The following is a 27802-nucleotide window of genomic DNA, read 5'->3' as shown; positions in this document are numbered from 1 at the left end:
TTTCTCAAGCAAGACAAGGGAAACAACTTCGGATATTATCAATTGGTGAACTGTATCTTCTCCATTAGACTGTTACAGCTTACTCTCTCTTCATTAGAATGTTGCCAGCATCAGAAAGGCATAGATTTTTGTCTGTTTTGCTTGCTGCCATATATCTTTAGAGCCTAAAACAGTACCTGTCATCAGGCAATATTTATTGAAAAAGTGAGTACAGTCTCGTGGTAGTCCACTGTGTTTGGTTCTGACATAACCTATCTTCTTCCTCCTCACTTCCCTTTAAAAATTCTTAACTGGAGTATAGATCAATGTTTTCTGATACTGTTCCTTTCAGGTGGATTTCTACTTGGTTGACCTCTGCTTCAGTTTGGTAGCTTTTAGGCATAGAATGTGATACATGTAAAACTTCAGTTTTGAACATACTCTTCACTCAGTAACCTTCTCGACCTGGCCTCCATCTCTGCTGATGGGGCTAAACTTCCAGAATTCATTGTGTTATTGTCAGTCATCTTCCTGCTGCTCTTATTGGCCAACACACCCTTACTGCTTATCCTGTTGGTGGTTTTCTTTCTTAGATCCCTGGGTTTTTTAATCGAGTTTATTCTAATGTCTGAAGTCAGTCTACAACCAACTGGTAAAAGTATAAGACAAACAGGAAAGCAGTAAAGCAGACAAGAGACATATCCAGTTTTGCCATTGAATTAGCATAGAACACAATATTTTTTTTTATCAGTCTAACAAATGATAAAAATGCACCGAGCATGAATTTTATGGTGTGTGAATTATATCTCAATTTTTAAAAATGTATTGTAAAAAATAAAAGTGTTGTAGGAAGGGGGACCCCTTCCTGAGAGTGGGCTCTTGTCTAACACTTGGAAATGAATTGTCTGAGGAGACACACATGCTGACAAAGCAAGAGACTTTATTTGGAAGGGGCGCCTGGGCGCAGAGCAGGAGGGTAAGGGAATCCAGGAGGACTGCTCTGCCACGTGACTCAAAGTCTCGGGTTTTATGGTGATGATGGGTTAGTTTCTGGGTTGTCTCTGGCCAGTCATTCTGACTCAGGGTCCTTCCTGGTGGCGCGTGCAACTGCTCAGCCAAGATGGATTCCAGCGAGGAGGATTCTGGGAGGTGGACATGTGGCATCTGCTCTCTCTTTTTTTTTTTTTTTTTGCGGTACGTGGGCCTCTCACTGTTGTGACCTCTCCCGTTGCGGAGCACAGGCTCCAGACGCGCAGACTCAGCGGCCATGGCTCACGGGCCCAGCCGCTCCGCGGCATGTGGGATCTTCCCGGACCGGGGCACGAACCCGTGTCCCCTGCATCGGCAGGCGGACTCTCCACCACTGAGCCACCAAGGAAGCCCCTCCTCTCTCTTTTTGTCCTTTCTCGAATTCTTCCCTTTGGTGGTGGCTTGTTAGTTCGTGTTCCTTACCAGGATCTCCTGTCATAAAATAACTCACGCACATTGTTACTGTCTTTGCCTGGCCAGGGCGGGCGGTTTCAGTCAATGTTTCCTCTAACAGAAGCATCAAGTTATGTATGAAATAATTTAAGATGAGACAAAAATTCCTGCAAAATGCGGGTAAGTCACCATTTATTGAATGCTTTTATCAAGTCACTTTTACTGAGTGGCTGCCATACCTTATAAATCTGTTGATGAGAAATGCTTTCCAGAGTAAAGAGATAAAATTCCTTCCCCACAAAGAGCTGAAGAACTTACACAATTTATAAATTCTTTTTTTTTTTTTTTTTGCGGTACGTGGGCCTCTCACCGTTGTGGCCTCTCCCGTTGCGGAGCACAGGCTCCGGACGCGCAGGCTCAGCGGCCATGGCTCACAGGCCCAGCCGCTCTGCGGCATGTGGGATCTTCCCGGACCGGGGCACGAACCCGTGTCCCCTGCATCGGCAGGCGGACTCTCAACCACTGCGCCACCAGGGAAGCCCAAAATTTATAAATTCTTTGTGGAATAATCTGCAGCAAAATATTTCCTGAAATGTTAAGCCAAAGGTATAGGAAAACTAGAAACTAGTGATCTCAAGAATAAGACACAAAGAAGGAAGAGAATAAAAACATCATTAATTGAATTTTAGGTTTATCAAATCTTTGGAAAAAACTCTAAGGAAGCCTGAAATTTTTTTTTTTTTTTTTTTAAATTTTGGCTGTACCACATAGTATGTGGAATCTTAGTTCCCTGACCAGGGATCGAACCGAGCTCCCTGCAGTGGTAACGCAGAGTCTTAACCACTGAAGCAGCAGGGAAGTCCCAGGAAGCCTGGAATCTTAGAAGCCATGTTAGGCATATTTTGTATTCGTATGCGTTTTTACTGTGGTGGCCACTGCGGTGCTCCTAGAGTGAGGCAGCTGGAAGGGAAATCACTTGATTTCATATAATACAGTTCTTAAACCTGATAAGCTCCATACCTGTTTAGTGCTGTTTTTCAGCTTTTAAAAACGCTAGGGTCTGTGATACAGAGTGAAGTAAGTTAGAAAGAGAAAAACAAATATTGTATGCTAACGCATTTATATGAAACTTTAAAAAGCGGTACAGATGAACCTATTTGCAGGGCAGGAATAGAGACAGATGTAGAGAACAAACGTGTGGACAAGGGGGAGGGGGAGAATGAAGTGGGAGATTGGGATTGACATATATACACTACCATGTGTAAAACATAGCTAGTGCCAACCTGCTGTATAAGCGCGGGGAGCTCAGCTTGGTGCTCTGTGATGACCTAGAGGGGTAGAGTGGCAGGTCGGGTGGGGCGGGAGGGAGGTCCAAGAGGGAGGGGACATATGTATACATATAGCTGATTCACTTCCTTGTACAGCAGAAACTAACACAACATTGTAAAACAACTACACTGCAATTAAAACAAAAGGCTGAGCAAGTTCTGATGTACATTTTGGTCTTCATTCAAAGGACTTCATTCAAAGTCCTTTTTTTTTTTTTTTTTTTGCGGTACGCGGGCCTCTCACTGCTGTGGCCTCTCCCATTGTGGAGCACAGGCTCCGGATGCGCAGGCTCAGTGGCCATGGCTCACGGGCCCAGCTGCTCCGTGGCATGTGGGATCTTCCCGGACCGGGGCACGAACCCGTGTCCCCTGCATCGGCAGGCGGACTCTCAACCACTGCGCCACCAGGGAAGCCCCCAAAGTCCTTTTTTTTTTAATTGAAGTGTAGTATAGCTGATTTAGTGTTTCAGGTGTACAGCAAGGTGATTCAGTTAGTTTTTCAGATTCTTTTCCATTATAGGTTATTACAAGATATTGAATATAGTTCCCTGTGCTATACAGTAGATCCTTGTCTTTTATCTATTTTATATATAGTAGTGGGTATTTGTGAATCCCAAGTTCCTAATTTATCCCTCCTCCCACCCCTGCGGTAACCATAAGTTTGTTTTCTATGTCTGTGGGTATATTTCTGTTTTGTACATAAATTCATTTGTATCTTTTTTAGATTCCACATATAAGTGATATATGCTATTTGTCTTTGTCTGGCTTATTCACTTAGTATGATAATCTCTAGGTCCATCCATGTTGCTGCAAATGGAATTATTTCATTCCTTTTTATGGCTGAGTAATATTCCACCGTATATATGTACCACATCTTCTTTATCCATTCATCTGTTGATGAACGTTTACGTTGCTTCCATGCCTTGGCTGTTGTAAATAGTGCTGCTGTGAACATTGTGTGAGCACTCTTGTTTATAATTTTTAAAAACATTTATAAGGTTAGTCTGTTCACTCCTGAATATCTTGTTTCTTGTATGGTTATATAGAGCCCCTTGTTCAGATTTCATTGCTTAAAACACTTAGAGCAGGTAATGTAGCAGACAAATGTCTATTAGTGCTTCTACTAAACAGAGCAAGGAGGAGTAAAGATTACCTCTAAAAACCCAGTGTTCATTGCATTGGTCAATGCTGTTGACAATTAGAAAACATGGTAAAAATACCTTCCTGATTTTCTGCATACACCATGGGAGAAATATTAGTTGACATTCTTAGAATGCAAGTAGAGAAACCAGTTTTGAACTGCTTTAAACAACACATTTGGAAATCTGTTTAAAACTACTAAAAGAATAGTATAGAATCCAAAGGCAGGAATGCATCAGTACCTGAAGATGGCCTGAAATAGAAAACTGAAAGGTCTGAGAGGACTTCATACACTCTTGCTCTGGCTCACATCTGTATTCTTCTCAGTAAAATATATTTCGTTTTTCTTTTTCTCTTTGAAGATTGATTTATCTCCTCAGTCTTTTTTTTTTTTCCATTTAAAAAATCTATTTATTTATTTATTTATGGCTGTGCTGGGTCTTCATTGCTGCACATGGGCTCTCTCTAGTTGCAGCACGTGGAGGGCTATTCTTCATTGAGGTTTGTGGGCTTCTCATTGCAGTGGCTTCTCTTGTGGCACACAGGCTGTAGAGCACGTGGGCTCAGTAGTTGCGACTCGTGGGCTCAGTAGTTGTACATGGGCTTAGTTGCTCTGCGGCATGTAGGATCTTCCCGGGCCAGGGATAGAACCTGTGTCCCTTGCATTGGCAGGCGGGTTCTCCACCACTGTGCCACCAGGGAAGTCCTCCTCAGTACTTTTGAAAGATTACCACTCTCCTCTACCTACAACAGCTCTGATTAAATGTTTACCTGTCTGGAGATAGTTACTTTTTAAAATTCCAGTTCTTCATTTTTAGGGAGGAAACTCAAGCCTTCATGACAGGTTTGCATTTCTGGAACATTAGATATTGGCAAGGGGTTGGGTGTTATTGTATAAACAGGATCCAATCCTATGTGTGGGTGGGAGGATAATTGGAGGGGAGGTTATCGTAAATAAAAGGGGAAGGTGAGTTCAAGAGATGCGAAAAATAGAAATCACAAATATTTACTTCATAACAGTAAATATCTGAGATTTTGCCCCCATTTTCCTTTGATAAGGAGATAGGAGAGGTTGGGGTTTGTGACAGACTCAAGTTGATATAAGTAGGCATTTGACTACAATTAGGGGCAGATGTTAGTATAGAAAAGGAAAAGTGGGATGGTTGGCACCATGGATTAGGAGACTGAAACTTGATGGACTTAAAAAAGCACAGAATCTATTTGAAATAGCATGGACAAATTGCCGAAATTTCCTTTCTGTTCATTACAGAAAGACGATCTAATTTGTATGCAAGTTCTTTCTTTTAGAAAATAAATCTTAGCAAAGTATTGTGTAAAATATTTTAAATTAAACAACTGCAGAAGTTGACTCCATATAGTAAGATATTTTTGTATTGCAAGAAGGAGATTTGCAAGGTGATTAGGACTTAAATTAAGATTTCTTTTCACAGTTTAATTTACTTAAGGGCCTTTGGTCCAGGGGCAGAAGAAATAGGCAGCAGCTACAACATATTTTTAGCATGTTTACATATTTATTCGTTGAAGGTATACTATGAGTTATGTAGTTTTACTCACTGACCCAGAAAGAGTGAAAAGTTGAAAGAACTGGGTGTGGTGGTAGAGGTGGAATGATTACTGGCTCCTTACCATGTGTGCCTTTAACTTAACATTTTGCCCACCTTGATAAACAGTAGGTATGTTTTATTTTGGAAAACATCTGTCAGCAGTAGAGATGGCTATTTCAAAACAATTTGAACATTTGGGGAAAATTATTACATAGGGAAAAAGTTACTTGTTTTTTCTTCACAAGTCTCAAAGCAAATACAGGGAGGAAAGTTTACTAATGCATAAGTAAACTTGCCTAAAAATAGGTTGTGTCAGTCTTGTAAACTACTTCATTTTTCAGAAATAAGAAATGTACAGTTTGTTTTGAGGTATAACACATTAGTTTCAGGTGTACAATGTAGTGACTTGATATTTGTATATATTGCAAAACGAGCACCACGATAAGTCCAGTTAATGTCCATCACCATACAGTTACATTAATTTTTTTCTTGTGATGAGAACTTTCAAGAGCTGCTCTCCTAGCTACTTTCAAATATGAAATACAGTATTATTAATTACAGTCACCATGCTGTACATTATATATCCCCACGACTTTATCATTTTATAACTGGAAATTTGAAGAAACTTACAAGGTTTAAAGTCCATTTTATATTTCAAGATTATGGATTGATTCTGTTTGAAATTTGATAAAAAGATTTGTGACTTAACTGAGGAGTTGAGACCTGAAGAACCAAGGATAGAGTTAGGCTTCTGAGCATAATAGCCAGAAAACTGGGTGACTAGGAGGACTCTGACCTAAAGTGTGGCCTGTATATAGACATACTTTCCTTTACGAAGGGTTGGAAGTCCCAGAGCAAATATGACGACTGTTGGGGTCCACAGGCTTAGTTCACCCAGAGGGAGAATCTATATCTTCATCATGGAAGAACCTCAAGAGATATCTGCTATTTTATGGGTACTTGATTGTGGCTTTGTGGACACAGGGAAGGTTAGCTCTTACATCATCTAACTTTTATTGAGGTTTAATGGAAAGGGCCTAGGATCTCAAATCACAAAGTCTGTGTTCTGGTCTCAGCCCTGACTAAGGGCAGGGACCATATCTGAAGTCACTTGATCTCTCTGGGTTTCAATTTTTTCCCCTTCATCTATAAAAAAGGAAATTTCAACTCAAGGAAATTTCAACTCAACAAAGTCTCCAGCTCTCAATTAATGCATTAAAAGTTATCTACTATCATTTTAGATCATCAACTCCATTGTAAACACCGATGCAAACTTAGGCATTGAAATCAGGTGGCATTTCTTGGTTTCAAGGTAGTTAGGCATATATAAGTGCTTTACATTTTTTTTGGTAGTATCTTCAAAACAAAAGCAACATTAAAATTTTCTTATATAGAAAGCAGTTGTGAATCTGACAACAGTAATAATAAAATATTGGATAAGGTGAATGTTTAGGAAAGATACGGTGTCTGGAGATTAAGTTCTTTTAAGTATTTAGTTAATAGAGACTTGTCTCCCTTTGCAAAAATTTCATACTTTTTAGGGACTTAATCTTGTGTGAAATTTTCATTCTAAATGTAAAAGAAGTATTACTTGCAAAGAAAGAGTGGTGAATTTCTCTTTTTTTTTTTTGAAAAGTGAGTTTTCTTGCATTGAGATCTACTAATATTTGGACTGGTTCTCCCTATCAGATATAAACTTGTTGCTGATCCCTTGAGTTGGTCCTGGTGGTGGTCGATATTTTTTTCCTTGATGATTGATTGTGGTATTTTTTTCCTTGATGATTGTGGTATTTTTTTCCTTGATGATTGTATGATTGACAAAGTTGGCATCTCGGGTTTCACCCTACTATCTCTTACTGATTCTGCTCCCTCCTACCAAGTGGTACCTTCATTGCTTTATATTGTGTTTTTAACGATAGACATCGTAACAGGTATGAGATGATAATTCATTGTGGTTTTGATTCGCATTTCACTGTTGATTAGGGATGTTGAGCACCTTTTCATCTACCTGTTGGCCATTTGTATGTCATCTTTGTGAAAATGTCTATTCAGCTTTCCTTGCCTTTTTTTTTTTTTTTTTTTTTTGGATGCACCCAGCTTGCAGGACCTTAGTTCCCCAACCAGGGATTGAACCCAGGCCCCTGCAGTTGAAAGCACTGAGTCCTAACCATTGCACTGCCAGGAATTCCCCCCTTTTCCCCTTTTTTTTTTTTTTTTTTTGCGGTACGCTGGCCTCTCACTGTTGTGGCCTCTCCCGTTGCAGAGCACAGGCTCTGGACGCGCAGGCTCAGCGGCCATGGCTCACGGGCCCAGCCGCTCCGCGGCATTTGGGATCTTCCCGGACCAGGGCACGAACCCGTGTCCCCTGCATCGGCAGGCGGACTCTCAACCACTGCGCCACCAGGGAAGCCCCGCCTTTTCCCATTTTTAAATTAGGTTATTAATTTTTTGGCTATTGAGTTGTATGAGTTTCTTATATGTTTTAGATAGTAACCCCTTATCAGAGGTTATATTTGCAAGTATTTTCTCCCATTGTGTAGGTTGCCCTTCATTTCATTTTGTTGATGGTTTCCTTTGATGTGCAGAAGCCTTTTAGTTTGTCATAGTCCCACTTGTTTATTTTTTGCTTTTGATGCCTTTGCTTTTGGTGTCAAGGCCAAAAAAAAATCATTGTCAGGACCAGTGTCAAGGAGCTTACTCCCTATGTTTTCTTCTAGGAGTTTTATGGTTTCAGGTCTTCTGTTCAACTGTTTAAACTGTTTTGGGTTGCTTTTTGTGTGTGGTGTAAGATAGTGGTCCAGTTTCATTCTTTGCATGTCCACTTTTCCCAACACCATTTATTAAAGAGACTATCCTTTTCCCATTGTATATTCTTGGCTTCTTTGTTAAAAATTAATTGACCATGTATGTGTGGGTTTATTTCTGGTTTCTGTCTAATTGATCTGTGTTTCTGTCTTTATGCAACTACCATACATACTGTTTTGATTACTGTAACTTTGTAATATAGTTTGAAATAAGGAAGCATGGTGCCTCCAGCTTTGTTCTTCTTTCTCAAGATTGCTTTGGCTGTTTGGGGTCTTTTCTGGTTTTATACACATTTTAGGTTGTTTGTTCTATTTCTGTGAATAATGTCATTGCAATTTTGATATGGATTGCATTGAATCTGTAAATTGCTTTGGGTAGTATAGACATTTTAAAAATATAAATTCTTCTGATTCACGAACATGAGATATGTTTTCATTTATTTGTGTCTTCAGTTTCTTTCATCAATGTCTTACTAAAGTTTTCAGTGTACTTTTTTCCCCCTGTATATTCATTCTGGTGGCATATCTCCCTTTTCTTGCTGGGGCAACAAATATCATATATCCATAGCCTAGTTTTTCAGAGATTTTAATGAAGGTGATGGGATGCTGTTGACTTAATTTCTGGAGTAATGACATAGATTACTGTCATATTGCTGAAAAGTATCTTCCCAATCTTTGCAAAATAGAATCAAATCTTAGAGTCAGAAAGGATCTAAGAATTTTTTTTTTCTAAGAATTTTTCAAGTTTCTTTTATTGTGATTGAGCAGGCATGTTTGCCTAGTTAAGGGTAGAGTGGGAATAAGAAACAGGGTGTCATGTCTCGTGCCTTGGTATTTTTTTAAGCTTCCTGTTCCCAAATGTTGAAAGTCCCTATTTCAGATAAATAAGAGTTGTTTTCATTTCAGTGTTTATACAGTTGTTGATACCAACAACAACAACAGAAAAAAAGGCGAAATGATTTGAGAGCTCAGAATATGGCGGATTCTCTGAATAGGTATTTGTTCTTCTCCAACAGTAACCCAGATCTATAAAGTTTAATGTTCTAATAGAAGGATTTACTTGAAGGGAAGATAACTTAAATATGTGAAATCTATGAAAAAAGTTCATGTATCCAGCATCAATCATTATTAGTTTGTGACTGTTCTTGAGAAACATTTTTAATCTTGGTAATAATTTTTAGGCTTTGTATAACTACAAAATAAATCTAGTCATATTCTAAACGACTTAATTGGAAGCACTTTCATTTTTCTGCAGTGTTTCCTGAGGTTATAGGCGGGTGTTTGAGGAGTACATGCGGGTTATTAGCCAGCGGTACCCGGACATCCGCATTGAAGGAGAGAATTACCTCCCCCAACCAATATATAGGTAAGTAAATTTCTGTAGTTTATAAACGAGATTTTTAAGTGAATTCTTTCACATTTGTAAATAAAATTTTGTGAATTGGTTCAATTAACTTTCCTTGGTTATTATAATTTCTTAGTTGGTTATAATTTACAGAGAACAGTTTTATAAATGGCAAGTTTATTTGATCCAAATATGGAAGAATTTTTCTGTAACAAGGAATAGAGGAAGATCATTTCAGAGATGGCAACCCTTCTAAAGATGTGTTTTCTTATGTAATTTTTATTGTGGCCGTAGATCAAGAACTCCTACAAGGTTGTTTTTTTTTTTTGCGGTACGTGGGCCTCTCACTGCTGTGGCCTCTCCCGTTGCGGAGCACAGGCTCCGGACGCGCAGGTTCAATGGCCATGGCTCACGGGCCTAGCTGCTCCGCGGCATGTGGGATCTTCCCAGACCGGGGTACGAACCCGTGTCCCCTGCATCGGCAGGCAGACTCTCAACCACTGCGCCACCAGGGAAGCCCAAGAACTCCTACATTTTTATAGAAAGTCAGTGGTACAAAATTCTGTACTGTTAAAATAGTATTTTTAAAGGCCAGTGCTCTATAGTTTTATAAATTAATTTTTGATTGATTCAAAAGATGTTAAACATTTTTGTTTTAAAACTGCACAATAAAATTTAGTTACTAGTTTTTTCCTAGTATAATTGGCAATTTTTAGATTTGGTATTTAGAAAATGTTTATACACATAGACTTGAGTTAAAGAAATTTTGAAGTAGATGAGAAATTGCAGCTTCTGATGAATTTCCTTCTTTTCTTTTAATAGACATATAGCATCTTTCCTGTCAGTCTTCAAGCTAGTGTTAATAGGCTTAATAATTGTTGGCAAGGATCCTTTTGCTTTCTTTGGCATGCAAGCGCCTAGCATCTGGCAGTGGGGCCAAGAAAACAAGGTATGTAATGTAATAGCTTTGGTAGCTGTAGGTTCTTAGTTGTCAGTGAGATATTTTAATGGATTCTTCTTTTTCTTTCTTTCTTTTTTTTTTTTTTAAGTACTTTTTGCTATTTCAACTTAAACCACTTTTTATTTCTGGGCAAAGCACTTAACCTCCTTTAGCCTTAGTCTCCATATTTATACATTAAGAATGATTAGGTCTTACCTTTTTATTATTTGAAGGACAGAGAGGTGTTACTTTAGTAGAACCTGGGCACAAAATAATTTAATACCTGATTTTGATTTTGATTATACAAGTTGGGCCAAATCATACAGCAAAACATAATATATACATAATGTAGGCCTTTTATACCAACTAATATGGGTATTAATAGGTTTATTCATGTTAAAAATGGGATTTCCACCAATTTATTCTTATCAAAATTCTCTGTTTTTATTATTTGTTCTTTGACTTTTCTGTTCATGGGTAACCTAAAGCAGATTACCTGAAACAATCAATATAAATATACATAAGAATCTTGTGCTGTTTATTTTATTCTTTGGTAGGGTCTTGCTGCATCATATACTCTTTCCAGATCTCTCATCTGTTTTACTTAAAACCATCTTTTCTGGAGGGTGTACCTTTCTGCTGTGAGAAATGGGAAAAATTTCTCCCTTGAATGAGATTACTAGGTTTCCTTCTAATAAGTATTCTCTTTTGGAGTCCTCTGGTCTTATCCTTTAGTTCTAGGCTGAGACTACCTTTATCCAACTCCTAACATAGCTGTACTTCTTAGGGAATCACTTATTTCCAGTCACAGGCAAGGCTTCTTAACATAAACATCCTCAGGTGCTACCTCTAATTCAGATGTGTCTCTACTCTGTTATTAACAAAATACTGATTTACGTAGGATTAAGAATTAGAAATTAAGTACTTACTGATAATGTTTTGTGCTATATTTGTTCATTCTGTTGATTCTAAATTGTCTTTAGTGCATTTTACTTCTTTAGGCTTATAACATTGTCAGTCTACTGTGGAAGAGGATACTTGAAGGCTGTAGCTTTCGTGACACTTAACTTGTGTATTGTTCTCATGAAAGTAGACTTTGTGCCCAAATGCTAGGATAACTTCTGTGAAATCAAAGCCCACCTAGCTCAAGTGGGGTTAGGGGAAATCTCCTTCTCATCTGCTATAGGCATTTTGATGTATTTTTCTGAAACAGCTGGCTGTGAATTGACATCCTCACTACATCCTGCTTTTAGGTGATTTTGTTAAATTGAAACTTCTGTTCAACAGGAGCCTCTGATCTTTTGGGACAGTATAGATTTGCCTTCAAAAGGTGAATGAATGTAACTTAATATGCTAGTGCTTTCTAACCAACTTTTTTTTAGTTTGACTTAAAATGATTTGTTTGGAACACGGAATACAGGGAGTTGCTGACTAGTTGCATTACTAGTCTCTTGTGAGTTCATACATTATATTATAAAAATTCTAAAATGAACCCTTCTTATGCTGGTATTCTTTTGTTTAACTTATTAAGACTATTATGAGATTACTAGAAATTTTATCTTTACATTAGGAATACTGTAATTTCTTCAGAATGTATAGAGCTGTGAATTAATGTTGCAATTTTCTGTGTACACTATCTGAATATATGGAGTAGCAGTAATAATTTGTATAGAAACTTAAAGTAGATTTAAAAAGAGCAATTTCCAAATAAAAATGAGACTATTTAAAAGCTTACTTAATTTGTGATGTTGTTTTGATTTGAAAATAAGTTTACCTATTGTACTTAATTGTATTTTCTTTTAGGTCTATGCATGTATGATGGTCTTTTTCTTGAGCAACATGATTGAGAACCAGTGTATGTCAACAGGTGCATTTGAGATAACTTTGAATGGTAGGTTCTGAATAGTTTGGATTCTGTGATAAATGTTAAATGATTTATAATAAGCATCAGGCTTTTCCATTTTTCATAATATGCTAAATTATCTCTTTACATGGTCCTCACCTACTCCCATGGCTTTAGAATAACATCTATATGATGACCCTTAAATGTATAGCTCTGGAGAGCTCTAGACCTCTCTTCTAGGTGTTATAGCCAGGAATCCTGAACATTACCTACTCCCAAACTGTTGATTACCTCAGCTTCCTGCAATTGTTTTATACTCCAGTTTGCTCCTTCCCTGACATTTCTCGCTTATTTAAGGGCACCATTATCATTCTACCCAGTTGCCCATGTCAGAAACCTAGGATAACATCCTAGATTTCTCCCTTACTCTCCATATCTAATGGATTACCAATTTTTCTCAATTCTACTTTTTTACAGTTTTCAAAAATCTTCTATTTATCTTCATTGCTAACCACCCTAATCCAAGCCACAATTATCTTGCTATCCTCTAACATATTCTCTAAACCAGAGGTTGGCAAATATGGCCTATGAGCTAACAGTGGCTTTACAATTTTAAAATTTCTTTATATTAAAATTTTTTTTATTCAGGTATAGTTTATTTATAATGTCGTGTAGGTTTCAGGTATACAGCACAGTGATTCAGGTTCTTTTCCCTTATAGGTTATTACATAATATTGAGTATAGTTCCCTGTGCTGTATATAGTAGGTCCTTGTTGGTTATTTATTTTATAGAAAGCAGTATGTATATGTTAATCCCAGCCTCCTAATTTATTTTTCTTCCTACCCCCCTTTCCCCTTTGGTAACCATAAGTTTGTTTTCGGTATCTGTGAGTCTCTTTCTGTTTTGGAAATAAGTTCATTTGTGTCTTTATTTTTTAAGATTCCACATATAAGCGATATCATATGATATTTGTCTTTCTCTGTCTGGCTTACTTCACTTAGTACGATAATCTCTAGGTACATCCATCTTGCTTGGTGGCTCTTACTTTTTTTTTTGGCCAAGCCACGCAGCTTTCTTGATTTTAGTTCCCCGACCAGGGATTGAACCTGGGCTCCAGCAGTGAAAGCACCAAGTCCTAACCACTGGACTGCCAGGGAATTCCCTCTTATATTTTTTAATGGCTAAAAAAATTAATAATACTTTGTGATGTGGAAATTATATGACATTCAGACTTCAGTATTCATACCTAGAGTTTTGAGTTTCATCATTGAAAAATTTGTGGAAATATATCTCCCTGGTTTTATAAGTACCTATATGGTATCCTTGATTTTGCCTCGTGGTATGTAAAGTCTAAAATATATACTATCTGGCTTCTTACAGAAAAATTTGCTGACATCTGCTCCAACACTTGAGTCATTTAAAAGAAAATTTTTTTAATGCACATTTCATCTTGTTGCTTCACTCCCTCAAGTTTATTAAATGGCTTTATTTTGTTCTCAAGATAAAGACCAGAACATTTAACATGGACAAAAGGCCCTGAATGATGTAGCCTGGGCATGGGCAAACCATAGCCCTGTGGACCATGTCCTCTGCTACCTGCTTGGTAAATAAAGTTTTATTGGAACACAGCCATGCCCATTCATTTATCTGCTTTCAGGCTACAATGAATGTTAAGTAGCTGGGACAGACTATACATCTTCTTGAGCTGAAAATGCTTACTTTATAGTTTCTTGATCCCTGATCTAATCCCTGCCAACCTTTCCAGCTTCCCTTGTACCACTCTTCTATATTTCAGCTTTCACGTTTAACAATATCTCCCAATTTTAGTAATCTCTCTCTTTTAATGATAGTAAGTACAAAGGCTCCTTCCCAGCCTCTCATATGTCCCTCTCATAGCATCTTCTAGTTTTGATTTTTAGTATACAAATGTGATTTTGTAGCTATTTATATAGTTCTTTTTATATTTCCTCTACTAGAATGTAAACTCCATGAAAGCAAGAAGCTGAATTCTATCTCCAGCTGTGTGCATAGACAATACATGTTTATAGAATGAATGTCTATTATAGAATCATCTTTAATGTGGAAAGGGTGGTACCATTTATTTTTATAGATGTACCTGTGTGGTCTAAGCTGGAATCTGGTCACCTTCCATCCATGCAACAGCTTGTTCAAATTCTTGACAATGAAATGAAGCTCAATGTGCATATGGATTCAATCCCACACCATCGATCATAGCCCCACCTATCAGCACTGAAAACTCTTCTGTAAGTAGTTTAAAAATACAGTAACTGTGTATAGGTATCAGTTAATTGTAATGAATCAGCAAGATATTTCATATATTAGCATAATAGATATAGATATATATAATAATAGATATTGCATATATTGTCAATTGAGTTTCCAACTTAAGGTTTAACAGATGGTTGTCTTCTTCATTAAAATTTATAAATGACCAAGAGAGTTTGGATCTGCTAAAATAAAGTAAGGTTGTACTATTAATTTTATGTTTAAGGCTTAATAATTGGGCCTGTAACATCATTTTTTTGACTTGTGAACTTCTAATGGCCAGAATTCATATACTGTACATATATTGTACATATATACCCTCCCCTTACCTTCAAATAACTAGTTCCTAAAACTATGCAAATTCTTTTCACATGCTCAAGATAGAAAATTTATAAGCAAATGTGGGTGAACATAGAGGTGAAAGTTAGTTAATTTTGTTTAACAGAGATGTTCTCAGTTCTTTTCTGATCAATGAGTGGATTTTACAAGAGTGAATTTTGAAACAAAATATTTTTTCTGTGTGTCTTTCAGACATTAAGGGATTTTTGCAAGAGCAGCGTGACTGACATTATGAAGGCCTGTACTGAAGACAGCAAGCTGTTAGTACAGACCAGATGCTTTCTTGGCAGGCTCGTTGTACCTCTTGGAAAACCTCAATGCAAGGCAGTTTTTCAGTGCTGGCACATTTTGGAATTCTGCACATTCGTGGAGTGCAATAATACTGTATAGTTTTTTTTTTCTTCCCCAAGTCCACTCGGTTAATAGTTTTTTAAAAAAATGCAGACATTACTACTTGCACTTCTTTTTTCTCGGTCATATTTGAAAAAGTAGAAAATTGAGTTGCAATTTGATTTTTTTTTCAAAGATGTCTGTTAAGTCTGTTGTGATTTTATATGAATTTTCCTTTTTTATTGTTTAAAATTGATCCTTTTGGGACTAGAACGGTAGTTCCCAAATACTTTATAAGAGTTTATCAGACATCTGTAATTTGGTCATGTCCAATTTATATAGTTTTCAAAATACTGCGGATTGTGAACAGCACATTATATAAGATTATTGGGGGGAAATCCTATATCCAGAGTACTCTACCAATTTGTGTATGTGTGTGTGTGCGTGTGTGATTACCAGAGAACTACTAAAAGACCAACCACTTTTTAAATCCTGTTAATGTAGTTCAAGTGTCCTGCCTTGACCAATTTAATGAGTTGATTAACTGGGCCTTTATACTTAACTCAATAAAAAACTAAGCAGATGTAAGTTAAATAAAAAGCTTGAGTTTATTGCCCAGCATACCTATTAACATTATATTTAACAGTTGTCTGCAAAGTTTTGTTTTTGACTCACTGAGAATTTCCTATGGGACACACTTTAGATTCACACACAAATAATAGGTCATTTACCATTTTTAGGATAATTGAAACTTGCCTCACTAAAGAAAGGTTAGTTGAACCTCTTTACAACATTAATATTAGGTAAATGGAGATCACTTGTCTAATAATTTAACTTGTCTAACATCATATCAGAATTTTATTATATTTGAGGGACAAAATTGAAAGATTTTTTATTCAGTGAATTTAATATCTTTCCAGAGTTCTAAAAGGTAGTTTTTTTTTTAAAGCTTAAATTGATAAAGACTATAAGAGTAATTTAGCAGAAATAGGACCATAATGTAGAAAAATAGTCATATAGCAAGTCGTAACATACTTCATCTCCCCTGTAGGAATAAAAGTGGTAGGTCTAGATTTGTTAGTGGAAGTAAAGGGATTTATGGAAAAATAATGAGATAATTCAATATTGAGTCCACCAAACACTTAGCACAATCTTATACTTCATTTGTCAGTGAATATTTGTTGAAATGCATGTCTGGTAATTATCATGATTGTGACAGCCTCAAGGTGGAACATACTGTAGTCTCTAGCTGAAAAGAAGTTAGCCTAATAATTCACTGCGGAAAATTGATTAAATGCCTTATCCTTTTAATTAAGGCTGCAGAACTGTTCACCTAAGATCGTACAGTAGCAAGAGTCTATACAATTTAAGCTAGAGGTTACTTAGAGATTGTTATTCAGGTGTAATAACATTTTGTTATCTTTGATTAGGGCTTAAAACTTTGTTAACTTGATTTGTACCAGCCCAAACTTCCTTCTGCAAGTTGAACACACTGCTGAGTGTGTGTAGGGTCTTTCTTCAGTGACAGACATTCCACCAGTGACAGTTAACCTTTTGACATTTAGACCTTCCAAACTTGTCTTGGATATTCCCATGTATCTGACAGGCCAACCATGAAGAATTTAAGATTTAATTCTAATTTTTTCCATGTTTGCCTTGGGTGAATAACTTATCCTTTGGAGAATAGCTTTAAGTGGCTAGGTCATTGATAAAACTCAACTATTTTGTTCACACCCATTTCAATATTATTTTATGTTTGGCCATATTTAAATCTAAGATTTAATGTAGTCTAGTGAAAAAATTAGTGGGAAGTGTGAATGTAAAAAAAACCATGAAAAAACGGAAAGTTAGAAAGCTATTTAGAATGTGGCTTTATTATATTCCTAACATTTCAAAATTTATTAGATAGTTGCTTACAAATTGGTGTGGTTGTGTAGTTTATAAATGTTTATGTACTCTTAATTGCAAGACCATAGAACATGACAGCAGGTTGGCTACTGTTATTGGGGTTTTTACCATAGTTGCTATTGTGGAAGAGATTACATGTTAGATTAATTTAAAAATGTTGGCAAAACATGGCTTTATACCTCAGCATCAAAATGTGCAAGACACATATGCTTTCAGAACATAAATGCGTTATTAACTTAACGGCACTAAGATCAATGGCAGCAGTTGATCACCCTTTACCACTATCAAAACATAACAGGATCCTAATGATGATTCTTATTTTGAATGTTATTAGCTGGGGACCTTGATTGGTTGGCATTTTATTGTCATGATTTTAACTAATTTAGATGAAAAAGAAATAGCCTACAGAATTTTAAAGCATGATTTAATATTTCATACTAAGACTTTAAAAAATCTTTTTTGAGAGAAACAGGAATTGTACAGTCTGGGGGCTTTAAAGCATTGTGAAAATAAACTTTTATTAAGCTGATATGAAAGGAACCCCTCCTTTCTGGAACTGAATCTGTGCTAGAGCACTCGATATGATAACTGTATTTAGGAAATTTTATGTTGTAAAAATTGTTGTCATCAAGTAATGTTTTCTAATGGTTTCTTAACCCAACCAGTGCTACACCCCCCTCTCCCTCTCCCAGTCTGGCACTCCCAGTATTACCACTCTGGGACCTTAAACTACTTCTTGAGCCTTATGGTCCAGTTTCGTGTGCTTCATTGTTACCTGAAATTTCAACAGTTCTGTGGTGTGTTCTGTGCTGGGGTGGAACAAAGACGAGCAGTTTACATTATTGATCTTCTTTACCCCCAACCTCCAGAATCCCTGAGAAAAGTCATACTAGCATCCCAAAATCTGGATAGAAATAAGATGAGGACTTCTCTTGACTGATATAGACAGTTTAACAATCTCAGAAGAGAAAGCAAAAGTTCAGATACTTTTCTTAAATCCAGCTGAGCCTTTTCCCTCACAGTCCCAGGCTCCTTTTCCCTAGGCTTAAAAAAGCAAATAGAAGCAGACCCAGATCTGAACTGTATCTTGAAGAAAAATTGAAATTGGTCTCATGTACAGTGGGAAGAGTGTTAAGTCACCCATTCTTTGTCAAGGCTTGTAGAATGTCTTCTGTTGCCTTTGTTAAGCATGAGCAAAATAAAAAGAAACAACATGATATCTAGGCAAACGTGTAACAGTAGTGGTTTTAAAAGTTTAGTGTGCCTACAAATCATTAGGATAAATTACTGGATCCCATCCCTAGAGATTCTGATTCATTTGGTCTGAGAGGGGTCCATATAATTTGCACTTTAGCCCAGCTTCCAGATAATGCTGGTGCTGTCAGTTTGAGGTCCACACTGAGGAGCACTGCACCATCGCAGGTCAGAGTGCAAAAGACCCAGGACACTCTGGAAGGAAATACAGGTCGTGGAACAGAAGAAAATTTTGCATATTTGCTTCACATTTATGGAATGACTTAACAACAAGAAACTCAGTAAAATGAGAACCCAAAAGAAGAAACAGAATGAGATGAGAGGGAGATTGTTTCCAGGAAAACAAATAGAGGACTTAATTGTCCCAATTAATCTGTTGTATCAGTGCAACATATTTGTTATCCTTTGTTGGGTTAGTATGTTAAAACTTTTGGAGTGGGTATTTTAAAAGGAAATGTTAAATTTTTGAGTATAAAATAACTGATTTGAATTGCCAGGTTTTCTCAAAGTGGGCAACATGCCTGCATTAATCTTTATAATGACAACTGATCTTGATTTTCACGTCAAACAAATTATTTAAATTTTTACTGTTCTCAGTAGGGAAAATGCATACTTTTAGTTTTATTTTAGCAACCATAATAGAATTCTTTATATCACTGGGGAAATCCAATTTGAACTTAATTAAGCCCCCCAAAAGTAAAGGATTTACTTTCACTTAACTGAAAAATCCAAGGTAAAGTTGGCCTCATTTCTCCATGAGCCTCCACCATAATTGGGGAGAGGATTGTGGGGGGCTGGGGAGGATGGGAGAGGAATGAGAACATTGATAAAGTCCTAGAGAGCACTTTGGTGTAACTTGGGGTTACATTCGTATCTTTGGATTCTGTTTCTCACTTGATATCCACGAATAATTTTGTCATGTTAGTTCTTCCTTTTCTCTAATTATTGACTTTACTCCCTCCACCCAACCTCCTTCCTATTCAGGATCATAACTGTTTAAGACAAGTTTATGGCTTTGTGGTTATAAGCTGCTGAGACCAAGTGCTTAGCTATCTGGGAATTATCAGGAGCCAGCACTGGGTCGCTTGGCTTGGTTAGTAAAGTGTTAGAACCTGGCAGGCAGGTTGCTACCAGTACTCCCTGGGGCCACTGGCTATACTCATGACTTTGTGTACTAGCAACTCTTACTAGAGGAAAAGACAATTACTGTTCTTGTTTATTCTTGAGTTGCTAAGAGCAGGTCTGTTTGCAGGGAAGTGTACTGATGACATTTCCTTCTAAATACATATTTTTTAATGTATTAGAAAATGCGGTTGCATTTCATCTTTTAATAGTCCATAGGCTTTCATGATGAGACTATTTTAAAGGTATTAAAATATATAATGTATTTAAACAATAGGTAAGTTAATCAGTGTGATTCTGCTAGTAAAATTCTATATTATTCAGAGCCATGGAAATTTGGTGTTACAAAAGATTTTGAGATTTATTTCAGAATTCTGAAGAAAAGACTAGGAGTTAAGTATCTTGCCCTGATTTCTATAGCTTGTGGCAATGCTAAAATGAAAGGAAAACAAAACCCTATACTGTTGGTGGGGCTTGGGGAAGGAATAGAAAAGCAAAGAGAGCTTCTTCAGAAATTACTCCTGGTGGGAAGAGAAGAGACCAGTAACAAAGCAAACTTAAAAATTTAATCTCAGTTTCACTTCACAACTGTTTATTTACTTTTACTTTAGCTATGGTGTGGAATTTTTCACTTCAACGAAACTGAAAATAAAAGGCGACACAGTGCAGGGTACCCCAGAAGAAGAGAAGGCAAGTTCCACTAAAGTAGGGCTTCTCAGCGTTTTTGCTGAAGCACAGGTCTGCCTGGGACTACGGCTTGATGTGATCCTTTGCAAAATACAATTTTGCCAAATACTTATTTTAAAATTCATGCAAGAAATTCGCTCCAAATTGTTCATGTTGCTTTTAACATAAAAATTTTGTTTTATTGTATTAATAACTCCTTAAATCTTCAAGCAAAATTCATATTCCAGGAAACCGTTTCTCCTGAGACTGTGTAATCCCTGCTCCATTGCTTATTTTTCTTGGTGTTGGTGTGTGAGTGTGGTTTGTACACACCATCTTAGGAAACATGGAGTGATCTACATTATAGTCATTTTCTTTAAATGTACATAAAGTTTATATATAATCTGCACTAAAGCTTTGCACTTAGGACTTACTACAATAACTGAAGAGGATGTGTTCCAGGAAATTTGTATCCAGAAGATGCATGTGGGAAGATAATGTGAGAAGCATAACTGTGAGTTTTAAAGTGTTAAATAGAGTTACAATACCAAAAAACTAAATACTGTCTAGAGTAAAGTAATGACAGACATGCTGATAACATAAGCCTCTGGAAGTCTTGAGGAAGGCTAAAATGGTGGTTTTATAAATGGTGCCTATGAATGAGTGGATGGATGGATGAATGAATGGATTTGGTTAAGGCGGTGGTTCGCAGCTGGGGGTTTTACCCTCTAGACACTGGTGATGAGACTTTTTTTTTAAGCCTCTGTTTTATTTGCTTTATTATTATTTTTTAAACGTCTTTATTGGAGTATAATTGCTTTACAATGGTGGGTTAGTTTCTGCTGTATAACAAAGTGATTCAGCTATACGTATACATATATCCCCATATCCCCTCCCTCTTGTGTCTCCCCTCCCACCCTCCCTATCCCACCCTTCTAGGTGGTCGCAAAGCATCGAGCTGATCACCCTGTGCTATGCAGCTGCTTCCCACTAGCTAGCTATTTTACATTCGGTAGTGTATATATGTCAGTGTTACTCTCTCACTTCGTCCCGGTTTACCCTTCTTACTCCCCGTGTCCTCAAGTCCATTCTCTACGTGGTGATGAGACATTTTTGACTGTTACTCCTGGGAGCGTAGGGTGTGTTGCTCCTGGCATGTAGCTGGTAGAGCCAGAGATGTTGTGAAACATCCCACAGTGTCCAAGACAGCTTGCTACAACAAAGGATAATCTGGTCCAAAATGTTAGTAGGGCAGCTGTTGAGAACTCTGGGTTAGGAGAGTTGGAGGAGGGTGGTGGGAAAGGGGAAGAAAAAGACTGAGAGACAGAGACCAGTGGACCAACACATCATGCAGAGAGGGTCCTGGAATGGAGCCTGGGAACCATACATAGCCTTTAGCTGGGACCTGGAGGGGAAGGAGGGTGGAAAAACTGATCAGCCTCCGGGGGTGGGAGAGGGCGGCTCTTTTCTAGCCAGGCTTGAAAGGATTTGCTATTAAGGAGGCCTGATGTGGTTTCAAAGGGTCTCCTTTGCCCCCCTGAGTAGTTTTTCCATATTTAAATTTCAAATTACTTCAACAGAGGAAGCCTTTCATTCCAGTAATGAAATAAAAAGCTAAGTTGAAGGTGACATATTTTTGTGGGAAAGAACCGTCAAATGTAACAGGCCAACAAAGAGAAATGGCTCTTATTAAATCCTGTTTTTGATTAGGGAAAGGAGAGAAGAACTTTGAGGGCTTGAGGTTGGTAGTGGGTCAGAGCAGAGCACAGAAGGGTACATAAAGAAGAGACTTCACAGTGTTTCCTAGGGAAGTTCCTATTCTCTTGAAACTTGTGTGGGAAAGTGAAGCTACATGATCAGAAGCAACTTTGAAATAACTTAAAAAAAGTGGCATTGGTGTAGGAATATTTTTTCCCCTTGAGACATTTGTATTAATGAGTTGGATGGTAAAAGATGATTAACATTCCAGACTGGTAGAGTCCAGCAGTGGCTTCCAACGATTAAAATAACCTATGTTTAAATTCTCCAGGCTTCCACCTATCCTTAGGCTGACTGAGGGGGGAAAAATAGCTTTGGAGTCTGTACCGAGGGACAAGCAGATCCACAACTTGAAAGTCAGTCGTGTTCTTGGAATATTCCAACTTCAGAATAATGTTTCCATTTAGCTTCTTACAAGCATGTTTTTATATATATATATAATTTATTTATTTATGGCTGCGTTGGGTCTTCGTTGCTGTGTGTGGGCTTTCTCCAGTTGTGGTGAGTGGGGGCTACTCTTCCTTGCAGTGCGTGGGCTTCTCATTGCAGTGGCTTCTCGTGGCAGAGCACAGGCTCAGGGGTGCGGGCTTCAGTAGTTGTGGCACATGGGCTCCAGCAGTTGTGTCTCGTGGGCTCTAGAGTGCGGGCTCAGTTGTTGTGGTGCACGGGCTTAGTTGCTCTGCGGCATGTGGGATCTTCCTGGACCAGGGCTCGAACCTGTGTGCCCTGCATTGGCAGGTGATTCTTAACCACTGCGCCACAAGGGAAGCCCTGCATGTTTTGAGAGGTTTCTTTGTGCCAGGTAATGTGGAGGATAACAGTTGTGAAGACGTCTAATACAATTGCTGCATTCAAGCTTATAGTTTAGTTAAACACAGCACAACATAATAAGACCTCGTAAAAGAAGCCTAACAAAGCGGGCTACAGAAGCAGAGGGTGGGGCAGTGGCTCTAAGCCCTTAAATATAGAATTTTTGATAGATGGGGGAGGGGGGTTGGGAAGGCACAGAGGAACAAAGAGCATTTTAGAGATGGAAAAGAGCACAGAGGCACAGGGTCTTTGTGATAATTCCTGTAAGGGAAGGACCATAGAGGAGAAGTGTCTGGGAGGGGGTGGGTGAAAGAGGGGTGGGTGATGTGGTAGGAAATAGGCTGGAAAGGTAGGTTGGGGAAAGATGATTGAGGGCACTGAGAGCTGAGGAATTGGGCTGCATTCTATGGATGATAGCCAAGGAAGGTTTTTGTGCAGATGAGTAGTAGGATCAGATCTGGGTTTTGGGGTGATTGGCTGTAGAGAGGATACGGAGGGCTGGAGTGGAGGGGAGGCAGAGGCTGTAACAAAAATATTATTCTGGCATCCTCGCGCGCACGCACACACACACACTGATTTATTCAATTAAAAATCAGTGTCAGCTTCTGTGGTCATAGTCCCTTTATATTCGGGAGTTTTCTTTTACTTTAAGGTTTGGGTTCATGATAAAATTTACATTCCCTTAGAATTACCCTCCTTAAATCTAAAGTCTCATGTTTACAATTTAACTTTTAACCCTTGGGTATCATTTAAATATCTCTTTGTATCTATTTTCTGCTTATTGACTAAGGAGCCTCCCTTTTTGTCCTGAGAGCATGAAATTCACTGTAATTAAAGTGTCTAGTGGATTAGTGTGATTATTGTGGTTTTTTTTTTTAAACATCTTTATTGGAGTATAATTGCTTTACAATGGTGTGTTTCTTTTTTTTTTGGTTTTATTTTATTTTATTTTTTTTAACATCTTTATTGGGGTATAATTGCTTTACAATGGTGTGTTACTTTCTGCTTTATAACAAAGTGAATCAGTTATACATATACATATGTTCCCATATCACTTCCCTCTTGCGTCTCCCTCCCTCCCACCCTCCCTATCCCACCCCTCTAGATGGTCACAAACCACCTAGCTGATCTCCCTGTGCTATGTGGCTGCTTCCCACTAGCTATCTGTTTTACGTTTGGTAGTGTATATATGTCCATGCCACTCTCTCACTTTGTCACAGCTTACCCTGCCCCCTCCCCATATCCTCAAGTCCATGCTCTAGTAGGTCTGTCTTTATTCCCGTATTACCCCTAGGTTCTTCATGACCTTTTTTTTCTTAGATTCCATATATATGAGTTAGCATACGGTATTTGTTTTTCTCCTTCTGACTTACTTCACTTTGTATGACAGACTCTAGGTCTATCTACCTCACTACAAATAAATCAATTTCGTTTCTTTTTATGGCTGAGTGATATTCCATTGTATATATGTACCACATCTTCTTTATCCATTCATCTGTTGATGGACACTTAGGTTGCTTCCATGTCCTGGCTATTGTAAATAGAGCTGCAGTGAACATTTTGGTATATGACTCTTTTTTTTTTTTTGCGGTAAGCAGGCCTCTCACTGTTGTGGCCTCTCCCGTTGCGGAGCACAGGCTCTGGACACGCAGGCTCAGCGGCCATGGCTCACGGGCCCAGCCGCTCCGCGGCATGTGGGATCTTCCCGGACGGGGGCACGAACCCGTGTCCCCTGCATCGCCAGGCGGACTCTCAACCACTGCGCCACCAGGGAAGCCTGACATGACTCTTTGAATTATGGTTTTCTCTGGGTATATGCCCAGTAGTGGGATTGCTGGGTCGTATGGTAGTTCTATTTTTAATTTTTTAAGGAACCTCCGTACTGTTCTCCATAGTGGCTGTATCAATTTATATTCCCACCAACAGTGCAAGAGTGTTCCCTTTTCCCCACACCCTCTCCAGCATTTATTGTTGGTCAATTTTTTGTTGATGGCCATTCTGACTGGTGTGAGATGATATCTCATTGTAGTTTTGATTTGCATTTTTCTAATGATTAATGATGTCGAGCATTCGTTCATGTGTTTCTTGGCAATCTGTATATCTTCTTTGGAAAAACGTCTCTTTAGGTCTTTTGTCCATTTTTGGATTGGGTTGTTTGTTTTTTTGTTATTGAGCTGCATGAGCTGCTGTAAAGTTTGGAGATTAATCCTTTGTCAGTTGCTTCATTTGCAAATAATTTCTCCCATTCTGAGGGTTGTCTTTTGGTCTTGTTTATGGTTTCCTTTGCTGTGCAAAAGCTTTGAAATTTCATTAGGTCCCATTTCTTTATTTTTGACTTTATTTCCATTTCCCTAGGAGGAGGGTCAAAAAGGATCTTGCTGTGATTTATGTCATAGAGTGTTCTGCCTATGTTTTCCTCTAAGAGTTTTATAGTGTCTGGCCTTACATTTAGGTCTTTAATCCATTTTGAGTTTCTTTTCCTGTATGGTGTTAGGGGGTGTTCTAATTTCATACTTTTACATGTACCTGTCCAGTTTTCCCAGCACCACTTATGAAGAGGCTGTCTTTTCTCCACTGTATATTCTTGCCTCCTTTATGAAAGATAAGGTGACCATATGTGTGTGGATTTATCTCTGGGTTTTCTATCCTGTTCCATTGATCTGTATTTCTGTTTTTGTGCCAGTACCATACTGTCTTGATTACTGTAGCTTTGTAGTATAGTCTGAAGTCAGGGAGCCTGATTCCTCCAGCTCCATTTTTTTGTTCTCAAGATTGCTTTGGCTGTTCGGGGTCTTTTGTGTTTCCATACAAATTGTGAAATTTTTTGTTCTAGTTCTGTGAAAAATGCCAGTGGTAGTTTGATAGGGATTGCATTGAATCTGTAGATTGCTTTGGGTAGTAGAGTCATTTTCACAATGTTGATTCTTCCAATCCAAGAACATGGTATATCTCTCAATCTATTTGTATCATCTTTAATTTCTTTCATCAGTGTCTTATAATTTTCTACATACAGGTCTTTTGTCTCCTTAGGTAGATTTATTCCTAGATACTTTATTCTTTTTGTTGCAGTGGTAAATGGGAGTGTTTTCTTAATTTCACTTTAAGATTTTTCATCATTAGTGTATAAGAATGCCGGAGATTTCTGTGCATTAATTTTGTATCCTTTACCAAATTCATTGATTAGCTCTAGTAGTTTTCTGGTAGCATTTTTAGGATTCTCTATGTGTAGTATCATGTCATCTGCAAACAGTGACAGCTTTACTTGTTCTTTTCTGATGTGGATTCCTTTTATTTCTTTTTCTTCCTGATTGCTGTGGCTAGAACTTCCAAAACTATGTTGAATAAGAGTGGTGAGGGTGGGCAACCTTGTCTTGTTCCTGATCTTAGTAGAAATGGTTTCAGTTTTTCACCATTGAGGACAATGTTGGCTGTGGGTTTGTCATATATGGCCTTTATTATGTTGACGAAAGTTCCCTCTATGCCTACTTTCTGCAGGGTTTTTATCATAAATGGGTGGTGAATTTTGTCAAGCTTTCTCTGATCATATGGTTTTTCTCCTTCAGTTTGTTAATATGGTGTATCACGTTGATTGATTTGCGTATATTGAAGAATCCTTGCATTCCTGGAATAAACTCCACTTGATCGTGGTGTATGATCCGTTTAATGTGCTGTTGGATTCTGTTTGCTAGTATTTTGTTGAGGAGTTTTGCATCTGCGTTCATCATAGATGGCCTGTAGTTTTCTTTCTTTGTGACATCTTTGTCTGGTTTTGGTATCAGGGTGATGGTGGCCTCGTAGAATGAGATTGGGAGTGTTCCTCCCTCTGCTCTATTTTGGAAGAGTTTGAGAATGATAGGTGTTAGCTCTTCTCTAAATGTTTGATAGAATTCGCCTGTGAAGCCATCTGGTCCTGGGCTTTTGTTTGTTGAAAGATTTTTAATCACAGTTTCAATTTCAGTGCTTGTGATTGGTCTGTTCATATTTTCTATTTTTTCCTGGTTCAGTCTCAGCAGGTTGTGCATTTCTAAGAATTTGTCCATTTCTTCCAGATTGTCCATTTTATTGGCATAGAGTTGCTTGTAGTAATCTCTCATGATCTTTTGTATTTCTGCAGTGTCAGTTGTTACTTCTCCTTTTTCATTTCTAATTCTATTGATTTGAGTCTTCCTTTTTTTCTTGATGAGTCTGGCTAATGGTTTATCAATTTTGTTTATCTTCTCAGAGAACCAGCTTTTAGTTTTATTGATCTTTGCTATCGTTTCCTTTTCATTTATTTCTGATCTGATCTTTATGATTTCTTTCCTTCTGCTAAATTTGGGGTTTTTTTGTTCTTTCTCTAATTGCTTTAGGTGCAAGGTTAAGTTGTTTATTTGAGATGTTTCCTGTTTCTTAAGGTAGGATTGTATTGCTATAAACTTCCGTCTTAGAACTGCTTTTGCTGCATCCCATAGGTTTCGGGTCGTCGTGTCTCCATTGTCATTTGTTTCTAGGTATTTTTTGATTTCTTCTTTGATTCTTCAGTGATCACTTCTTTACTGAGTAGTGTATTGTTTAGCCTCCATGTGTTTGTTTTTCTTACAGGTCTTTTCCTGTAATTGATATCTAGTCTCATAGCGTTGTGGTCGGAAAAGATACTTCATACGATTTCAATTTTCTTAAATTTACCAAGTCTAGATTTGTGACCCAAGATATGATCTATCCTGGAAAATGTTCCATGAGCACTAGAGAAAAATGTGTATTCTGTTGTTTTTGGATGGAATGTCCTATAAATATCAATTAAGTCCCTCTTGTTTAATGTATCATTTAAAGCTTGTGTTTCCTTATTGATTTTCATTTTGGATGATCTGTCCATTGGTGAAAGTGGGGTGTTAAAGTCCCCTACTATGATTGTGTTACTGTCAATTTCCCCTTTTATGGCTGTTAGTATTTGCCTTATGTATTGAGGTGCTCTTATGTTGGGTG

At 37.8% G+C, this 27802-nt stretch overlaps 1 protein-coding gene across 2 annotated transcripts in view; it reads left to right on the top strand.

Annotated features, from left to right (window-relative positions):
* SELENOT (selenoprotein T) overlaps nucleotides 1-27802 on the top strand; it is a 79033-nt gene that overhangs the window by 10600 nt on the left and 40631 nt on the right. The window contains exons 2-6 of one of the 2 annotated variants that reach the window (XM_012536148.3): nucleotides 9494-9604; nucleotides 10406-10532; nucleotides 12327-12414; nucleotides 14478-14631; nucleotides 15185-15934. In XM_012536148.3, the coding sequence (XP_012391602.1) occupies nucleotides 9494-9604; nucleotides 10406-10532; nucleotides 12327-12414; nucleotides 14478-14602 (451 nt within the window). In that variant the 3' untranslated portion in view covers nucleotides 14603-14631; nucleotides 15185-15934. Of the gene's footprint in view, nucleotides 1-9493; nucleotides 9605-10405; nucleotides 10533-12326; nucleotides 12415-14477; nucleotides 14632-15184; nucleotides 15935-27802 lie in introns of those variants that run through there. The other variant, XR_007477540.1, reaches the window with a different exon arrangement.

The sequence above is a fragment of the Orcinus orca genome, chromosome 5 (genome assembly GCF_937001465.1).
Source record: "Orcinus orca chromosome 5, mOrcOrc1.1, whole genome shotgun sequence".
NCBI lineage: Eukaryota > Metazoa > Chordata > Mammalia > Artiodactyla > Delphinidae > Orcinus > Orcinus orca.
Note: the sequence above shows the minus strand (reverse complement) of the source record. Positions and strands in the feature narration are given on the sequence as shown.